Source organism: Lichtheimia ornata, assembly GCF_029851405.1.
Source record: "Lichtheimia ornata isolate CBS 291.66 chromosome Unknown scaffold00048, whole genome shotgun sequence".
In the NCBI taxonomy this organism is placed as follows: Eukaryota; Fungi; Mucoromycota; class Mucoromycetes; order Mucorales; family Lichtheimiaceae; genus Lichtheimia; species Lichtheimia ornata.
In genome coordinates, this window is record NW_026695368.1 from 173,965 (window position 1) to 189,424 (window position 15,460).

A 15,460-nucleotide genomic window follows, 5' to 3' on the forward strand; every position below is an offset into this window, starting at 1 on the left:
GTCGTAAAGAAAACTTTTTGGGTATTCTTTTGGGTATTCAACCGGTGGGTGCTGTCGTTCGCTTGAAATCCTGTCAGCTCTTCAAGAAGCATGGTGTTCAAGATGACTGTGGATCGTAAGTGGGATTGTTATGGTTTCTATTGAAATATGAATGATGGCTAAAGTATCATGCTTCTAGTGTGGATATGTGGATATGTGGATCAGCAAAGACGTGGATCAGCAAAACACTCTGGATATTTGTGACGAGGCGATTGACGAATGGTGCCGAGTACGAGTACGAGTACGAATGATGGCGGACGATGAAGACGACGATGGGTGGCAATGTTGCTAGATGAAATAAACCATTGTTTCTTTTATTATGTACACGCTTGGAGATTGCTAGCTTGTGGATTACATACTATTGCTTCGAAGATGGAATAATAAAGGTGGTTCCGGTTATCGGTCATGCAAGAAGTATATGGCTTTTGTGATACAATAAGGAGGAGTGGGATGAGCTTGAGAAGAGAAAAAGTGAAGTGATCCCGTGCATTGAGTTTCAGGATGAGTGACCCCATCATCATCATCATCATCATCATCATTGGATTGGTTACTGGTGGGTTTACATAATACAAATTGGTTTATGCAGCTCGACCTTCTCCTACATGCAAATGTGATACATACTTTGACACTCACATTCATTATTGGATGCTGTTTTACTTATGTACCTTCGCAAAAGGCAATCATCATCATCATCCATTTGTGTAGCAACTATGCTGTAAGCGTGATGGAGCTGTTTGCTTCTAATGGGTGGTATCGAGATCAGGAGAAGCAAAGTGAGTAGCTGAGTGAAATTGCACGTGATGGTCGCACAAACGCGTCGCTATGTTGCTGCATACATGGATGATGATTGCTTTTAGGAAGATACTTAAACAGCACCCATCCATGAATAAGTTACTCATTATGATATCACAATAAATCTATACATAAATACTACGCTTTTTTTAGTTTGGGAGGGGAGTCATATGTTGGTTGCACAAGTTCAGCAGTCGTGCTGCATTGACATGCACGGACCTAATAGATACCAATCCCGCCACAGTAAAACCATTGATAGCTTAATCACCAGGGCTAATGCTCAAGTGAATTCTCGAGTAGTATTGTTACTATTGACCAACGTATAGGTATTATTGAGGTACACACTCACAGCGGTAATTGTAGCAAGCTGGATGGATTTTGAAGCCATTATTATATCACCCTCATGCGGGAGCTGTGATGGCGGGGACATTTACGCTTGTGTACTAAGCCTATCGACAATGAAGATGCCAAAAACTTTTCTTTTTGAAAGGAACGCCTACATAAATATCGTTGAAAAAGATCTTATTGCTTGGAACTTGTGCACAGCAAGTGATTTGGATGATGCCATTGTTGGACGATGGGCGAAATTGCCACCTTGTCTATCAAAATCCTGGTGTACGCATGCAAAATCAATCGCACCAAGGCTCTCTGTAATGACTCATCATCAATTTATCAGCTCATCACCATCCCCAATCCCCATTTTATCACTCATTGTGGTCACAGAAATACCCACGCCCACCGTGCAGATATAAACAAGATGAATGTTGTCGTCCATTGCTTTTCTCGCACACGTCTCTTTTTTCTTCCCATCATATCATTCTTTGCTAGCACCTTCAAATCCCTCGGTGTGTATCATGGTCGAGAGTCCCTTTTGTGAGCGATCCATGTGCTAATTTGTGATGATCGTGAAGGTTTCATTGTTATCCTTGTACTTTCATTTTCCATGTTGTCATTGTGGTATTTATTAGCTCTTTTGATAAAGGTAAAACCTAATCACCTCGCTTGATGAAGCATGTATTCATATACACATTATGTCCTTTTTGATGTAGCTACCTCGCAACGATGCACTGAAAAGCTGGATTGGGTGGCATATTGTACTACAGCCCGCATGACGTGGAGTGCAAAAATTGGGAACAATGAGAGGAACGACAAAGAGCCCTTTCTTCTCCACCCCCACTTGACATAGCAAGATAAGCGTGTCTCCGTCTCCATTTACAAACTACAACGCGTTAACAAGCTGGCATTGTATTCATTGTACAGCGTTCATTGGGTGAACAGGTGGTCAATGGCGGCACTCCCCAGTGACAACAAGTATACGCGCGTGATGTACCCAAGACTCAAGCTTCCATTCCAACACGACGTGTACGTTCCATCGCTGCATTACTTTATTACACAAGTTTGCCGTTGAGATACTAAAGTTCACGTGTAGTTTGCTGTTCTCTCGTTTATACAAGATCCAAGGGGGGCGTGTTTTTTGTTTCCATGGTTGTCACCAAGGAGAGGTCTCAACTCGTTGTTACTTTGGGCCGGGTATGTTGACAAGACGAGAACATGCTATGGATGGTACCTTACGTTGCTTTTACTATAGCTTAAACATGTTGTATGATGGTACCTGTGACAGCAGCAAGATATTGCTGATCTCAAGCAAGAACGCTGTTGTACGTTGTTTCATTGGTACGCATAGCATTGCATCTACAAAGCAAGGTTTTTTGGTTACTAAGTTACGATATAGCAGCTGCTCATTATGGATGGGATGGAGATATCGTTATTGGAAGCAAGATTGCTGTTGATGAGAAGCATTGCAAGGTAAAAAATGCCCATTCTGGGATTTGTTGCGTTCAAGTGGACTTACGAAATAGATATAGTGTTGGCTCTCACTCGGCGTTCCTACCATTATCACACAGCACGTCAAGGATGTCATTGCACTGTACTGTCTAGGAGGGAGACGACCATGTTGTGTTAGCGAAATGCTTTCATCGGCGGACATTTGGGGCAAGGCGGCATTATTGGAATGGTTGCATGAAAACCCAGAAAGGAGCACCGCGTTCACGAGTTGCCTGCCTTTCTTCACTCCAGTGGCGGCGTGGGACAGTTGGCTGACTCCCTCATCAAGCGGGAGATTAAGTGAAGGAAGCCACAAAGCGACCTTGGTGAGGTAGGACTACTTGGCCGGCTCCTATATCAAGAAGAGATTAAATGGCGGAGGCCTCAAGCTGACCTCGTGCAATTGTTTGGTATGTCATTTAAAAAGGAGGGTTAGTGCAAAGTATAACATGTTCATTGTTATTGATATTCACTTTAGATGAGGGAAGCAGCACCATGGCGAAGGTGAAGAAAGCTGCCAAGGGAGTGGTATTTGAGCTTGCGAATGACCGGGCTTTGGTCATGGAAGGCCCCGAAGAGAAGGTTGACCATTTGGTCTCCTTCTTACAACAATTGGTAAATTTTTTTGAACAAAATGAGCACCTGTATCATCTTCTAAAATGCATTTATTTGTGTAGATTGTCAAAGAAGGGCATCCAGAAAGCAACTACATCATTGTCAAAGTTGTGGGATCGACTGCGGAACCCAAACTTGACCATCTCCAGCAACACATCGGCAACGCTGGCAAGACTGTGCCAGTGCCATGGTTGCATTTCTCGGTGGCACACACAATAGGTGCTTGGCCTGCTGAGCAGGCAAGTATCCTTGCTGAAGAATTGGACCAGCAGTTACGGCAATCACCACCATCACCAACAACCAAGGACACCTTCGTGTGCGACAAGGTCGCATTTTTTGACCCAAAATTCCCACAAGGTAGTTACCATCCGCTTTTGAGTTTCATATACCAAGTTGACCCATCTCATGTACCAATCAATCGCTTTATTATAGTTCTTGGTGTGGCCCCGTCGGTTGCAAACAGGCCCATCAACAACCTTTTCGGTATGTACAATCGTATTAATGATACATAACGCAATACCCATATACCCATACTCACTATAATGCTCATAGGGATGCTTCAAGGTCCGATGCCCGGTGAAAATGGCCTTAAGATGGAGACTACGCAAGGGAAATACCAGGACGTGGATAAAGTGCAAGCCAACAACCAAGCACTCACATCAGCCATCAAAAAGTTACCCGCATCTCATGACTTCCTAGGACCTATGAAAGTGGAGAGCATCGTCGTGAGTCGCAGGGTGAAGAGTCTTGAGAAAAGGATCTACAGCAGATTGCCGACATACAAAACATCTTCATATGAATCATTGTTCAGATACACAACGGCACTATGTATGGTCCTTCCGTAATTGTTTCGACGCTATGATTCACGATTCAACACGTTGCGTTTCTTGAACTACCAAGGGAAACAAAGAGCGTTGGACGAGATGGTGAATACTCTATTAGAAGGCGGCAAGAAATATCCACCAAATGCAAAAGCGAAGAGGAAACGCAAGAAGAGGTCGAGACACAAGAGAATATGGTGTATTCTTTAACATTGTGTGAAATGGTTACTAACGCAATCTTTGGGAGACGCCTTTATAAATAAAAGCCTTACTTCCGCATATCATGTTTCCAGTCATGTCATGGTTGTTGTGAGCTTCTCATCCACTTTAGAATAATCAATGGGTCTTTACGTAACTGATGTCAATCCACCCTCCCACTTTACCCCCAGCATTGGCTTAATCATGGTACCAGTCGTCGATTTGATTATGTAGTAACAGAGGCAAAATCATACTTATTGGATTGATGCACCCTTATTAAACACATGTTAAATCATCTACTTCTTCGCTTGGAACTATCTGGAATAATTCTTGGTCTATGTGCCATCATTGAGAGATAATCACAAAGCCTACTAATGCAGTTCATGTTGTTGCTGCTGCTGTTGGTGTCATCCATACTCAAATAATAAGATGTCGTGATCGATGATGCCGTTTGAGCATTCGTTATCATCATCGTATTCGCTATGTATTGTCATCATCCCTTGATGCGGATGAGACTGATATGGTGGTGAGAGGCAAAGGTGTGAGAGGGTTGTTGGGGCAAATGGTCTTGACAGTACAATTCTCGGTATACAGCAATAGAAATGGATCTGCAAGCGTCTTTGCTGACACAGGTTGTTTCGGAATGGCGGGTCTTGGAAAACAAAATCATGCAACAAGTGCTCAATCCCAGTCTCTGTTTCGCGTTGCACATGAAATGAGTTTAATGTAAGTCGACTTTATCTAGCAATGCAATACAATGGCTACAACATGACTATAGATCGGGCTTGAAAAAGAACCTTGGACGTGCGGGAACATCGGTAATGACCCCCATGGAGCGACAAGCGATTGCAAATGTAGACTTACCTCATGCCATTTGTTAGCTCATGCAACGCACTGGAATAGTTGACCGTACGGTGGATGAAGAATTCAAAATCGAATATGGCCAATATAAAGCGTAAGTGGTCAAAGCAAATGAATGATTGATGTTAGGCTGATCAACATGTTGAAAGGCTGGAAAAAAAGATCCTCAGGCTGAACAAGGAAGCCCGATACAAGATGTCTTCGATGCGTGACATTTCGGTAGCCAAGCGACGTATTGCAGAGACGTTAAGCGAATTCGAACAACAATCACCATCATCATCACCGGAGGGGATTATGACAGCTTACATGCACGTATTGATATGGTTGGATGAAGAAGCCCGGCTTGCTTTGGATGCCGAATTTCGAAAGACGATATTGGAACCACTCGAGAGGATGTGTATGTACTTTCCAGCAGTACAAGAAGCTGTCAAACATCGACAAAAGCTTGCATTGGATTATGATGCACAACGAGCCAAGGTGCGAAAGATGATTGATAAATCAAGCCCCGTGAGCGATGGTGGTAACCATGCACTACCGACAATGGAGGAGCAGGCTCATCATGCACGAGAAATGTACGAAGAACTCAACCTTATCCTTGTGCAGGATCTTGCACGGCTTGTGGAGTTGAGGGTGCCCTATTTGGATCCATCGTTCGATGCTCTTGTTAAATCAGAATCCAATTATGCACAAGCTGGATACGACGCACTCCAAACACTCGAGGTACCCGAGCCAGAAGATGTGAATGGGCTGTTGCAGGAAATGCGAGAACTTTCAATTTGTGGGAACCTATAATATTAGTGTACATAATAGAAAATCTGTATATATGATATATATAAACGTGTTCTCTCTCGTTATGCAATGCACCAAATGTTTCTGCAATGCGTTGTCTCGAATCATATGCCACTTTATGCATGAACATACATACATGGAAGGCTTCTTTTTCTTGTTCTTCATTTTCCATTGCTAGTAATCCATACTTGAGCATGTTGCAAATGCTTTAATACTGGAACCCCTCCTCATTGTTCACACACACGCTATTCCTCCACGGTGAAACAAGGGGTGGTGTAAAAGAAGGGACCTTTAGAAACAACAATGTTATCCACACATCTCCAACTCACATTTTTGTCCTACAAACAAACTGTCCAAAGATGCAGAGTAAACCAGAATACATCGACGACGACCACACCAGCATCCATAAAAAACAAAGCGTACATGCCCCCGTTGATTATCATCCAGCATCATCACCTCCTCCGCTTTCCTCATGTACAACCACATTAGTACAACGACGCAAGCAACGTGCTTCTCGATGTTTGAAATGCTGCATATTTCTCATTTTTCTAGGCGTAGCTGCAGTGTCTGTGGTGTTGCCCCAAGTGTTAATAGGTCGAGATTCACCCAACTCACAGCAAGGTCATGCATTGGATTTAACGATTGTGCCCGATGCACGCCTATCACAGTCATTTTATGGCATTGATTACCGCATTCAAGATGATAGCTCGTTGCAACAAGTGGTGGATGACGTTAAAGTGCTGAGTCAAATGACCACCCGTATCCGAGTGCAAGTAGCTGCCAATGAAGCTGATGATGCTGACAAAACGTCACTTGTGTTGGAGGCTATTAGCCTAATCAATACCACGCAACAGCCAATGGGTGTCATGCTTGCATTAAACGACCCCATAAGTAATACACAGCAATATGAGGCCTTGTGGAACCTGCTAAATGAACATGGCACTGAGAATGTGATTGGGGTATCTGTGAGCAGCAGCAGCAGTGATGGTAAAAGTGACAAAGTACATGATTTGTATATAGAGGCTTACACAGCGAGTATATAGTGAGTGACGAGCAAATGAGTGCCCTTATTCAGCAAGTGCAAGAACAAATGGCGTCGCATGGATACCCATCTCTTCCAGTGACACCATCCACTATGTCTATTCAACAACTTCTTGTTCAACAACAAACGATCGCCAACAACTCGCATCCATTCTTTTCCGGGATCCGGGCTGATGAAGCAACCGATTGGATGTGGCAGCATCATAACCATTCTCATATGCAACCAAGGCCTGTGCAACAAATAGGATGGCCAACAGGGCCCGAGGATCAACCTTTGCAAGATGCCATTCCATCCATTGATAACCAACAAATGCTACTGGATACATTTGTTTGTCAAGCAAATGCACGCGGAGTTCCCTATTACTGGTTTGAATTCAAGGATCATCCTCCATCATCATTCTCATCTCGGCAAAAGGTTACTACTTTTTGGGGTTTAATGGATGAAGGACGTGCCCCTAAACATCGGCATATGCCTACATGTCATGTGGAACCATGGCAAAGAACCAACACCACCACCATGAACACTTGAGATAATAAAGCAGATTCCCATTCCATAACTTTTCTTTATATATTATCAATGATCAAGATGTTGTTGTACTAGTGGATATACTTTTGTTTGTGATGCTGCTACTTTTAGGTGGTGTCAATTGAGGCATTTTAAGCACTTGTCGTACCAAGGGTATCCGGAAAGCCACATTCTGAACCACACTGAACCATGCGGATGTGCACCAATACAAGCCTAACGACATGGGAGCATGTGCTGCGATGGGTACAAAGGCGACTGCCAATACACGAAAGGCGTTGGTGAGGATCTTTTGGGTGAGGGTCTTTTTTCGATCTTTGGCTAGCCAAGCATTCAACTATATCATCATGTTAGTAATGTGTGTATATGCAATTGTATCCTTATCAACCTAGTTACCTCCACATTCAACAGGGTCCCAGCACCAATCAAAAGAGGAAATGTCATTGTTGGGTCAGGTACTGTAAGGTCTGTAAACCATGCAAGGCCTTCATGATTCATCCCGTCAGCCGAGTTCTCTGCTACTTGTCCATACCAAGGTAGCGGCATCCCGGTCATGTGGCGTATGGTCAATGACATGGATACAAAGAGTGGGATCTGCACATAGGGCAATGATAATAACTTCCAACGAGGACATCCATATTGCTTGTAAATGTCATTCACTTTTCTTCGATACTATCATCAACCCCTTTGTTAGCTATCCCATCATCATCATTGCCATCGTTGCTACTATCATGCTCACCTGGCGTTGGAGTTCCTTGTTGTAACGTGCATAATCCCATCCAGCTTTTCTCGCTTCAGTTGTAACGTGTGTTTTGAGTGTCTCGCCCCAACTTTGAACCATGGGTGCCAATTCGATCATGCGTCCAATACTGCGTTGTTGATACACGGCGATGGGCAATGTCAAACTCGATCGCAAAAGGCATGTCAAGCCTACAATGGTAGCCCACCAAGGGACACCTGCTGAATGGACTGATTCCAAGAGAGATTCATTGGCTGCAAGGACGATTGGAAGAGAAGAAGCTCGTGTTGTTGTCTTTAAAGGGTGGTTGCGATGGCGACAAGGAATGACAAAGTTGTGGCGGTAAACAGCTGCAGGAGATAAGCGTGGCATGGGTGTGTGTACCAAAAAGAGCGAATGAATGAATCAGGTGGGTTTGTCCTCCCCCACACACATCGCACTGCTGCTTGCCTACTGACTTTGAATGGACATAGGAGTGCAGCACGGCCAAAGGAGAGCATGGAACCAACTGCAATAATGACCTCACGTGAGGACAGGGTGAAAAAAGTACGCCATAAACATTTCTGCAGCCTCATCTGATGGGGGAACGAGACCCAGGACGATCATCTTTTTTATGAGTGCCACCATTTACAAACCAGAGGGCTGTTCTATCGAAGGTTCCTGATATCATATGATTCGAGACTTGTTTATATCCCCTTTTTACAACACACAAATGCCCGTCAAAGAAAAAGAGAAGCATCTTATATGTAAAGTGCTGCTGCTGCTGCTGCTGCTGCTGCTTGCTGCTGCACATATATCGCCCCCAATCTTCATCCATCCTTGGCATTCCTCCTTTCTCTCTCTCTCTCTCTCTCTTTCTTCTTTACTCTTTCCCATTCCTGGTGCAATGAAGTTTTCCCACCAGCTTCAATTCAACGCAGTACCTGATTGGGCTGACTACTATGTTCCGTAAGAAAATGCTACTATCCCATCACACACACAGCACACAAACAAACATTGTCATCAATGATTCACCTTCTTCATTTATAAACCCTTCAATGGAAACAATCTAGGTATTCCAATCTCAAGAAACTCGTCTACTCCATCGAAAGGGATCGTATCCTTGCTGGCTCTACCATGGAAGACATTCCCAATGAACAAACGGCTCTCTTGGACAATCAACATCATCATAATGACAACACCACCAGCCACAATGATCGCTTCATTGCTGCTTTAGACCGTGCCTTGGATCGCATTGTCAATTTCTACTCCAAGAAAGAAACCGAGCTCTATGATGCTGTAGACACCTTGCTCATTGATCTCGAGGCTCAGGCCACAGCGGTTGCTTCTTCCACTACTACAACTACTACTACACCCGTTGCTGCTGCCCATAGTGATCATCCACCACAAGCCCATCAAAATCGCCAACAACAACACAAGCGCACCCATAGCACCTCCTCCTTGCTTGCAACACAAAACTTGGCAGACCATGATCCTGAAGCAACAAGAATTGATATGGGTGCCATGGATGATGAGCGAGAACAATTACGTCGACATGCTGTGGATCTCTTTGTGCAATTATCTGAATTGAAGTCCTTTGTATCCTTAAATGCCACGGCGTTTGCCAAGATTCTCAAAAAGTATGACAAGATTACGGGCAGCGAACTCAAGCGTTACTATACAAGCAACTACGTCACCAAGGCATATCCATTTCGTACAGCCACCAAGCAAAAGCTCAATGCCACTATCCAACGCATTGAACATGGCTATGCCGCTTTGACTCACCAAGATGACACCGTTGAAGATGCAGTGCGTGAATTGAAGGCTCATTTGCGTGATCGTATCGTTTGGGAGCGTAATACCATTTGGCGAGATATGATCGGTCAAGAACGCAAGGTTCAAAACATGGGCAATGTCGCTGAACGAAAGCTTGTTCATACCCCTTTTGGTGATTTGGATCGCTCTACTCTTTCTCAACTCGCATGGCTCGTTGCATGTCTCGTGGTCTTCTTCATTCTCCTCAAAACAGAACTCTTTGCTGACATTGAGCAGAATCGATGCTTTGCTATTCTCATTTTTGCAAGCATGTTGTGGGCTACAGAGGTATGTACTTGTTGTCTGTGCGCGTATAATTTACTTACTTACATACGTACGATACATCATAGGTGATGCCGCTATTTGCTACAGCAATGATCATCCCTCTCTTGGTGGTGGTGCTTGGCGTGATGCGATCGGCGGATGATGGTCATGAACGTCTTAGTGCGCCTGAAGCAGCCAAAGTGGTATTCTCCGGCATGTTTTCATCCGTGATCATGCTTCTTTTGGGTGGATTTGCCATTGCAGGATCACTTAGCAAGTTTGGAATTGCAAAGTCAATGGCAACATTTGTATTGTCTCGAGCGGGTACCCGACCCAGTCGCGTGTTGCTTGTCAATATGTTTGTGGCCACAGTGACCAGCATGTGGATCAGTAATGTGGCGGCGCCCGTGCTTTGCTTTTCATTGATTCAGGTAGGTTACACACATACATACACATGGAATGCACATGTCAGCAAACAAACAACTCAAACATTTTCCATAGCCCATTCTACGCACCCTCCCTGTTGATTCGTCCTTTGGGTCATGTTTGATTATTGGCATTGCCCTTGCATCCAATCTTGGTGGACTTGCATCACCTATTTCATCGCCCCAAAATATCATTGCCATTCAAAACATGGATCCTGCACCATCCTGGGGACAATGGTTCCTTATCTCCATTCCAGTATCGATTATTGGCAACATGATCATTTGGCTATGGCTGCTTTTTAGTTATCGACCTGAAAAGAATACCTCCCAAATCCATACCATCCGTGCATCTCAAGATCCTATCACCGGCACACAAATCTTTGTCATGCTTGTCACGGTCGTCACGATCGCTTTATGGTGTGTCGCTCATTCACTCGAAGGCATGCTTGGTGATATGGGTATCATTGCCATCATTCCATTGGTGGCATTCTTTGGCACTGGTTTGCTTACCAAGGACGACTTTAACCATTTCTTGTGGACCGTTATTATGTTGGCTATGGGTGGCACTGTGCTTGGCAAGGCTGTTGAGAGCTCTGGATTGTTGCGCACCATTGCTACAAGCATTCAACATATGGTCACTGGTTTCTCCACCTTTGAAGTGCTCATTGTCTTTAGTCTTTTGGTCGTTGTGATTGCCACCTTTATCAGCCACACAGTGGCAGCTCTTATTATCTTGCCCATTGTTGCCGAAGTCGGTGCTGAAATGACTGATCCCCACCCTCGTTTATTGGTCATGGTAGGTATTTATTGGCAAGAATCATACATCAATTAACACATCTGCTACTCTAGGGCACCGTATTCATCTGCTCCATTGCCATGGGACTACCCGTTTCTGGTTTCCCCAACATGAATGCTGTCTCACAAGAAAATGAGCTTGGCAAGCCATACTTGAGCACTAAGGACTTTTTACGCAATGGCGTTCCTTGCAGCTTGCTTTGCTTGCTATGTGTCACCTCCATTGGTTATGGCTTGATGAACCTCGCTGGTTTCTAATCTCTCTCTTTACATACACATATCACACAAACATACATACCCCTTTCTCCAATGTATAGCATTTTCCATATATCTCAACAATCCCTATACAACAGCACACCCTCATTGTTTTATACCTTTGCTTATGCATATTTATTCAATAGAAGATACAACGTCTGTGGAATCCAATAAACACGCACATCATGAAAACATGGAGGTAGTAATAAAAGCGCATGATTCCCAAGTTCACGCGCATGAAAAAGCATGTCATGCTAAATTTTTGTGGGGTAAAAAGAAGGTTGTGGTGTGTGTGTAACCCTATGCATGAATAAAATGAATACATCGCACATGCAATTCTTCTCTTTTGTTTCTCACTCTCTTTTTCCTTTACCTAATCGACACACACACACACACACACAATGCCCGAAGGATTCAAACCGGACTTGTCCAAGGCTGTAGGCCACCGATACCCTGATGATTTTGTAAGCCCAGCAATTCAAAGTGTCACCCATCCATGATCAGCCATGATGTACTGACATACATGTATATAAAAGGTGGCATGCACTCGTCGCGATTACTTGTTGTATGCATTGTCGATTGGTGTTCCTGAAACTGAGTTGCGATGGCTCTATGAGAATGGTACGACGAAATAGGGACTTTTTGAATCTACCTCTAATACACAACGTCTTCTTGCAGAACAAGATTTTGGTCCTTTGCCAACGTATCCGCTATGCTTGTTGATCAAGGGCGATCACTGGGATGTCGTCGACTTTGCCGAACGCTGGCATGCAGGTGGTCCATTGCCAGGCATGCCCGAGTGGGACATTAACAAGATGGTGCATGGCGAACAGAGCATCGAAGTCATCAACCCATTCCCTGTTGAAGGTGGCCGTTTTAGAGCAGTCAAGACTTGCCGTGGTGTGTATGACAAAGGTAAATCCCACACTCCTCTTTTTGCATTTACAATCACATGACCCCCAAGCAAGTGGAATCTAACATGTGAAAATTAGGCTCAGGCATGGTCATGGATTCAGTGCTGGATCTCTATGGCGAAAAGGATGGTGTACATTATTGCAGCATGGGAAGCCAAATGTTTGTTCGTGGATATGGTGGATGGAATGTAAGTAATACCGTCGGTAAAAAGATCATCAAGTCGTTGACATGGCAACCGTATCCTTGTCGTTGTAGGGACCCAAAGGACCAAAGACCATCAAGTATACACCTCCTAATCGACCCGCCGATGTTGTGGATAAGTTCGACACTGCTCGTAATCAAGCATTGCTCTTCCGTCTTTCTGGGTAAATAGGACATAGGCATATACTTGTATATGAGATGCTCATCCTTTCATCATCATAGTGACTTTAATCCTTTGCATGCGGATGTCAACTTGGCACCCATGGTAGGCTTTGAAAGACCCATCCTTCATGGCCTTTGTACCTATGGCAAGGCTGCCCATTCGGTCCTGAGAGCTTTTGGTGATAATGATCGCTTACGTTTCAAGTCTTTCAAGGCACGCTTTGCTAAGCCTGTGCTCCCTGGTGAAACCGTTGAGATTCATATGTGGAAGGTGGAAGGCCCTGAACCAAAGACCGATGGTGTTATTTTCGTCGCCAAGGTTGGTGATCGCATCGTTCTCAGCAATGGCTATGCCGTCTTGCACAAGGAAACACCCGAATCCAAATTGTAAATACTTCCCTTTGTACCTTTCGGAATATGATACGTTTTCGGAATTGTCTTTTCGATCCTTCATTCATGTGTTAAAGATGTTGCACAATATGTCAAAAGAGTGTTTTGAGAAGGAAATGTTATTATTATTGTGTTGTCAGTGTATACATTGCGTCATAAACAGCTTTCAATATTAACCGATCCGATCATTGTAAACGTGGTACATGAAGATCTAGTTGCTCACATGAGCATTTAAATGTTGCAACAACTATGTATCATCTGATGATTCGAGGTATGGACAAATGTAATCCGCTCATCCCCACGTTTTTGAAACACGTTGTGAGGAGGAGAAAAGAAAACATTTGTCGTCAACTTTGTCTCATCACCCGCTTCTTGCTCCACTCTTACCCCACGCTAGCAAGACGAAATAGTGTGATCAGCAGCACCATGTGGATGATGATGTGCTGTGACCGAATAGATTCACGACATTGCCCGCTTTGTATATTGCTGGTATGTATTCAATCATCATCCCCTTTCGCTTACTCTTAATAGCTCACGTAGATACACATCTTACATAAATTTGATCTGAAACATTCCTATGGTTCATTCACAAGATTACCGTGACACAGTCTCATACATTAGCAAGCTGTCAAGAATGTTTGAATGGGTCGTATTTGCGTCGTAGGTGTAGCAAAAGGATGGACAATCACACAAGAATACACACAAACAAATTATGATGGTCCATACGGAGCAAGTCCGCTTGTTTGCGCAAATTCGAATGAATAGCTTAGTTGGTGTAAAAAAGGCAAGAAGAATGTATGCTATGTGCGTGTGAACAACATGATGACTATATAAGAGGACTCACTCAAACCACACCATAGCCATGAACATCATCCCGCTATCCACCATGATCCAACAAGTAAAACCAACCATTTTCAGTCCTATCAACGCTGGTTGCGCTCAATGTTGCGTTTGTGGTTCCTTTACCCATAAGACCCGGTATGTCATTTTTATGGTGATCCCCGATCGTTTCCTCACACAACGTATATCTTTTTCAACAGTGATTGCCCAGGCTTGTATCGATGATGAATCCAACAACAACCCATGTCACATGACAACGGTCTCCAACATGTAGTATCTCGTGTATTGATTATCCAGATTTGCTAGCTACACATATAAGAACACCTGCAATCACGAGTACCATGCCAAGCCAAGTATCTATCCAATGTACAAATGTCAACCTATATCCTAGCAACCTTGTTTCCTTGATCCCTTTACCTTTTCCTCCAAGCTCTTCTCCAAGTAATAAACCAGTGAACAGTGAAAATATGAACGTCAACGAATTGGTGATGGGCACTGCAAGTGACATTTCTATAGGCGGGTGTATGAGCCAGGCAACCCACCCACAGCAAACAACAGCCTACTCTCATGGAGTACACATACCTGATTGACCAAGGGTATAATAGTAGACGACCGATCCACTCAAATTCAATGCCAATGGGAGAACATACTATGCAAGGACATTAGCCCATTGTCACCCATCGTATCCTGTCGACGGTGATTACCTGCCATCGCGTAAAGAGGTACTTTTGTTCAGCCAACCAACGCTTCATGCCACCTTCTGGATGCTTTGCTGTCACTGTATCAAGGCCTTTGGTGCCTGCTTTGATCAATGGATTGGTTGAACCCCAACATATGGCCACTAGATCCACGCCTTGTCAGTCTGGGATAGATACACGTTGTATGTAGAAGAGTTCAAATAAAAGGATTGCATACCGAGTACAAAGCCAAGGGCTTGTTCTATAAAAGAAGATGAGAAGGAATATAGATAAAGAAAGGGATGGATGTACTTACGCATGATACTGGCTGAAGACATTTTCAAGGCCGAGTGAAAGAAAGAGCAACATGCATTAAAAGGGATTGGCTCGAAATTCATGTCAGACGATTGGGATTAAACAACGATGGAGAGAGAGGCACATGACACATATTAATGCGATGCTTAAAAGAGGGATGAGTTTCTGGTAAGCTACTCATTGCA

At 43.9% G+C, this 15,460-nt stretch overlaps 8 protein-coding genes across 8 annotated transcripts in view; 6 read left to right on the forward strand and 2 right to left on the reverse strand.

The window, feature by feature from the left end:
- The window catches only part of O0I10_008822 (uncharacterized protein), a gene marked incomplete at both ends in the record, with an annotated part of 424 nt that extends 134 nt beyond the window's left edge, over window positions 1-290 (forward strand). Inside the window, 2 exons of the mRNA XM_058488823.1 lie at window positions 10-115; window positions 179-290. Of these exons, the coding sequence (XP_058340449.1) occupies window positions 10-115; window positions 179-290 (218 nt within the window). The remainder of the gene's footprint in view (window positions 1-9; window positions 116-178) is intronic.
- A 2,023-nt stretch (window positions 291-2,313) lies between these two features.
- O0I10_008823 (uncharacterized protein) lies at window positions 2,314-4,115 on the forward strand (the record flags this gene model as incomplete). Its single annotated transcript, XM_058488824.1, has 9 exons — window positions 2,314-2,361; window positions 2,456-2,489; window positions 2,564-2,637; window positions 2,697-2,922; window positions 2,991-3,065; window positions 3,134-3,270; window positions 3,333-3,627; window positions 3,703-3,753; window positions 3,823-4,115. The coding sequence occupies 9 exons, from the start codon at window positions 2,314-2,316 to the stop codon at window positions 4,113-4,115; spliced, it is 1,233 nt and encodes a 410-aa protein (XP_058340450.1).
- A 736-nt stretch (window positions 4,116-4,851) lies between these two features.
- On the forward strand, window positions 4,852-5,942 carry O0I10_008824 (uncharacterized protein; the record flags this gene model as incomplete). Its single annotated transcript, XM_058488825.1, has 4 exons — window positions 4,852-5,015; window positions 5,068-5,107; window positions 5,171-5,244; window positions 5,300-5,942. 4 exons carry the CDS (start codon window positions 4,852-4,854, stop codon window positions 5,940-5,942), a joined length of 921 nt encoding a protein of 306 aa, XP_058340451.1.
- Window positions 5,943-6,298: 356 nt separating this feature from the next.
- On the forward strand, window positions 6,299-7,509 carry O0I10_008825 (uncharacterized protein; the record flags this gene model as incomplete). Its single annotated transcript, XM_058488826.1, has 2 exons — window positions 6,299-6,926; window positions 6,983-7,509. The coding sequence occupies 2 exons, from the start codon at window positions 6,299-6,301 to the stop codon at window positions 7,507-7,509; spliced, it is 1,155 nt and encodes a 384-aa protein (XP_058340452.1).
- Window positions 7,510-7,561: 52 nt separating this feature from the next.
- Window positions 7,562-8,614, reverse strand: O0I10_008826 (uncharacterized protein; the record flags this gene model as incomplete). Its single annotated transcript, XM_058488827.1, has 3 exons — window positions 7,562-7,840; window positions 7,900-8,175; window positions 8,243-8,614. The coding sequence occupies 3 exons, from the start codon at window positions 8,612-8,614 to the stop codon at window positions 7,562-7,564; spliced, it is 927 nt and encodes a 308-aa protein (XP_058340453.1).
- Window positions 8,615-9,128: 514 nt separating this feature from the next.
- Window positions 9,129-11,778, forward strand: O0I10_008827 (uncharacterized protein; the record flags this gene model as incomplete). The annotated part of the gene is made up of 5 exons (XM_058488828.1): window positions 9,129-9,190; window positions 9,295-10,324; window positions 10,387-10,731; window positions 10,802-11,521; window positions 11,575-11,778. 5 exons carry the CDS (start codon window positions 9,129-9,131, stop codon window positions 11,776-11,778), a joined length of 2,361 nt encoding a protein of 786 aa, XP_058340454.1.
- A 398-nt stretch (window positions 11,779-12,176) lies between these two features.
- Window positions 12,177-13,444, forward strand: O0I10_008828 (uncharacterized protein; the record flags this gene model as incomplete). Its single annotated transcript, XM_058488829.1, has 6 exons — window positions 12,177-12,239; window positions 12,312-12,396; window positions 12,454-12,690; window positions 12,768-12,877; window positions 12,946-13,055; window positions 13,114-13,444. 6 exons carry the CDS (start codon window positions 12,177-12,179, stop codon window positions 13,442-13,444), a joined length of 936 nt encoding a protein of 311 aa, XP_058340455.1.
- Window positions 13,445-14,572: 1,128 nt separating this feature from the next.
- O0I10_008829 (uncharacterized protein) lies at window positions 14,573-15,298 on the reverse strand (the record flags this gene model as incomplete). Its single annotated transcript, XM_058488830.1, has 6 exons — window positions 14,573-14,640; window positions 14,701-14,793; window positions 14,866-14,932; window positions 14,988-15,124; window positions 15,199-15,222; window positions 15,277-15,298. 6 exons carry the CDS (start codon window positions 15,296-15,298, stop codon window positions 14,573-14,575), a joined length of 411 nt encoding a protein of 136 aa, XP_058340456.1.
- Window positions 15,299-15,460: the final 162 nt, after the last annotated feature.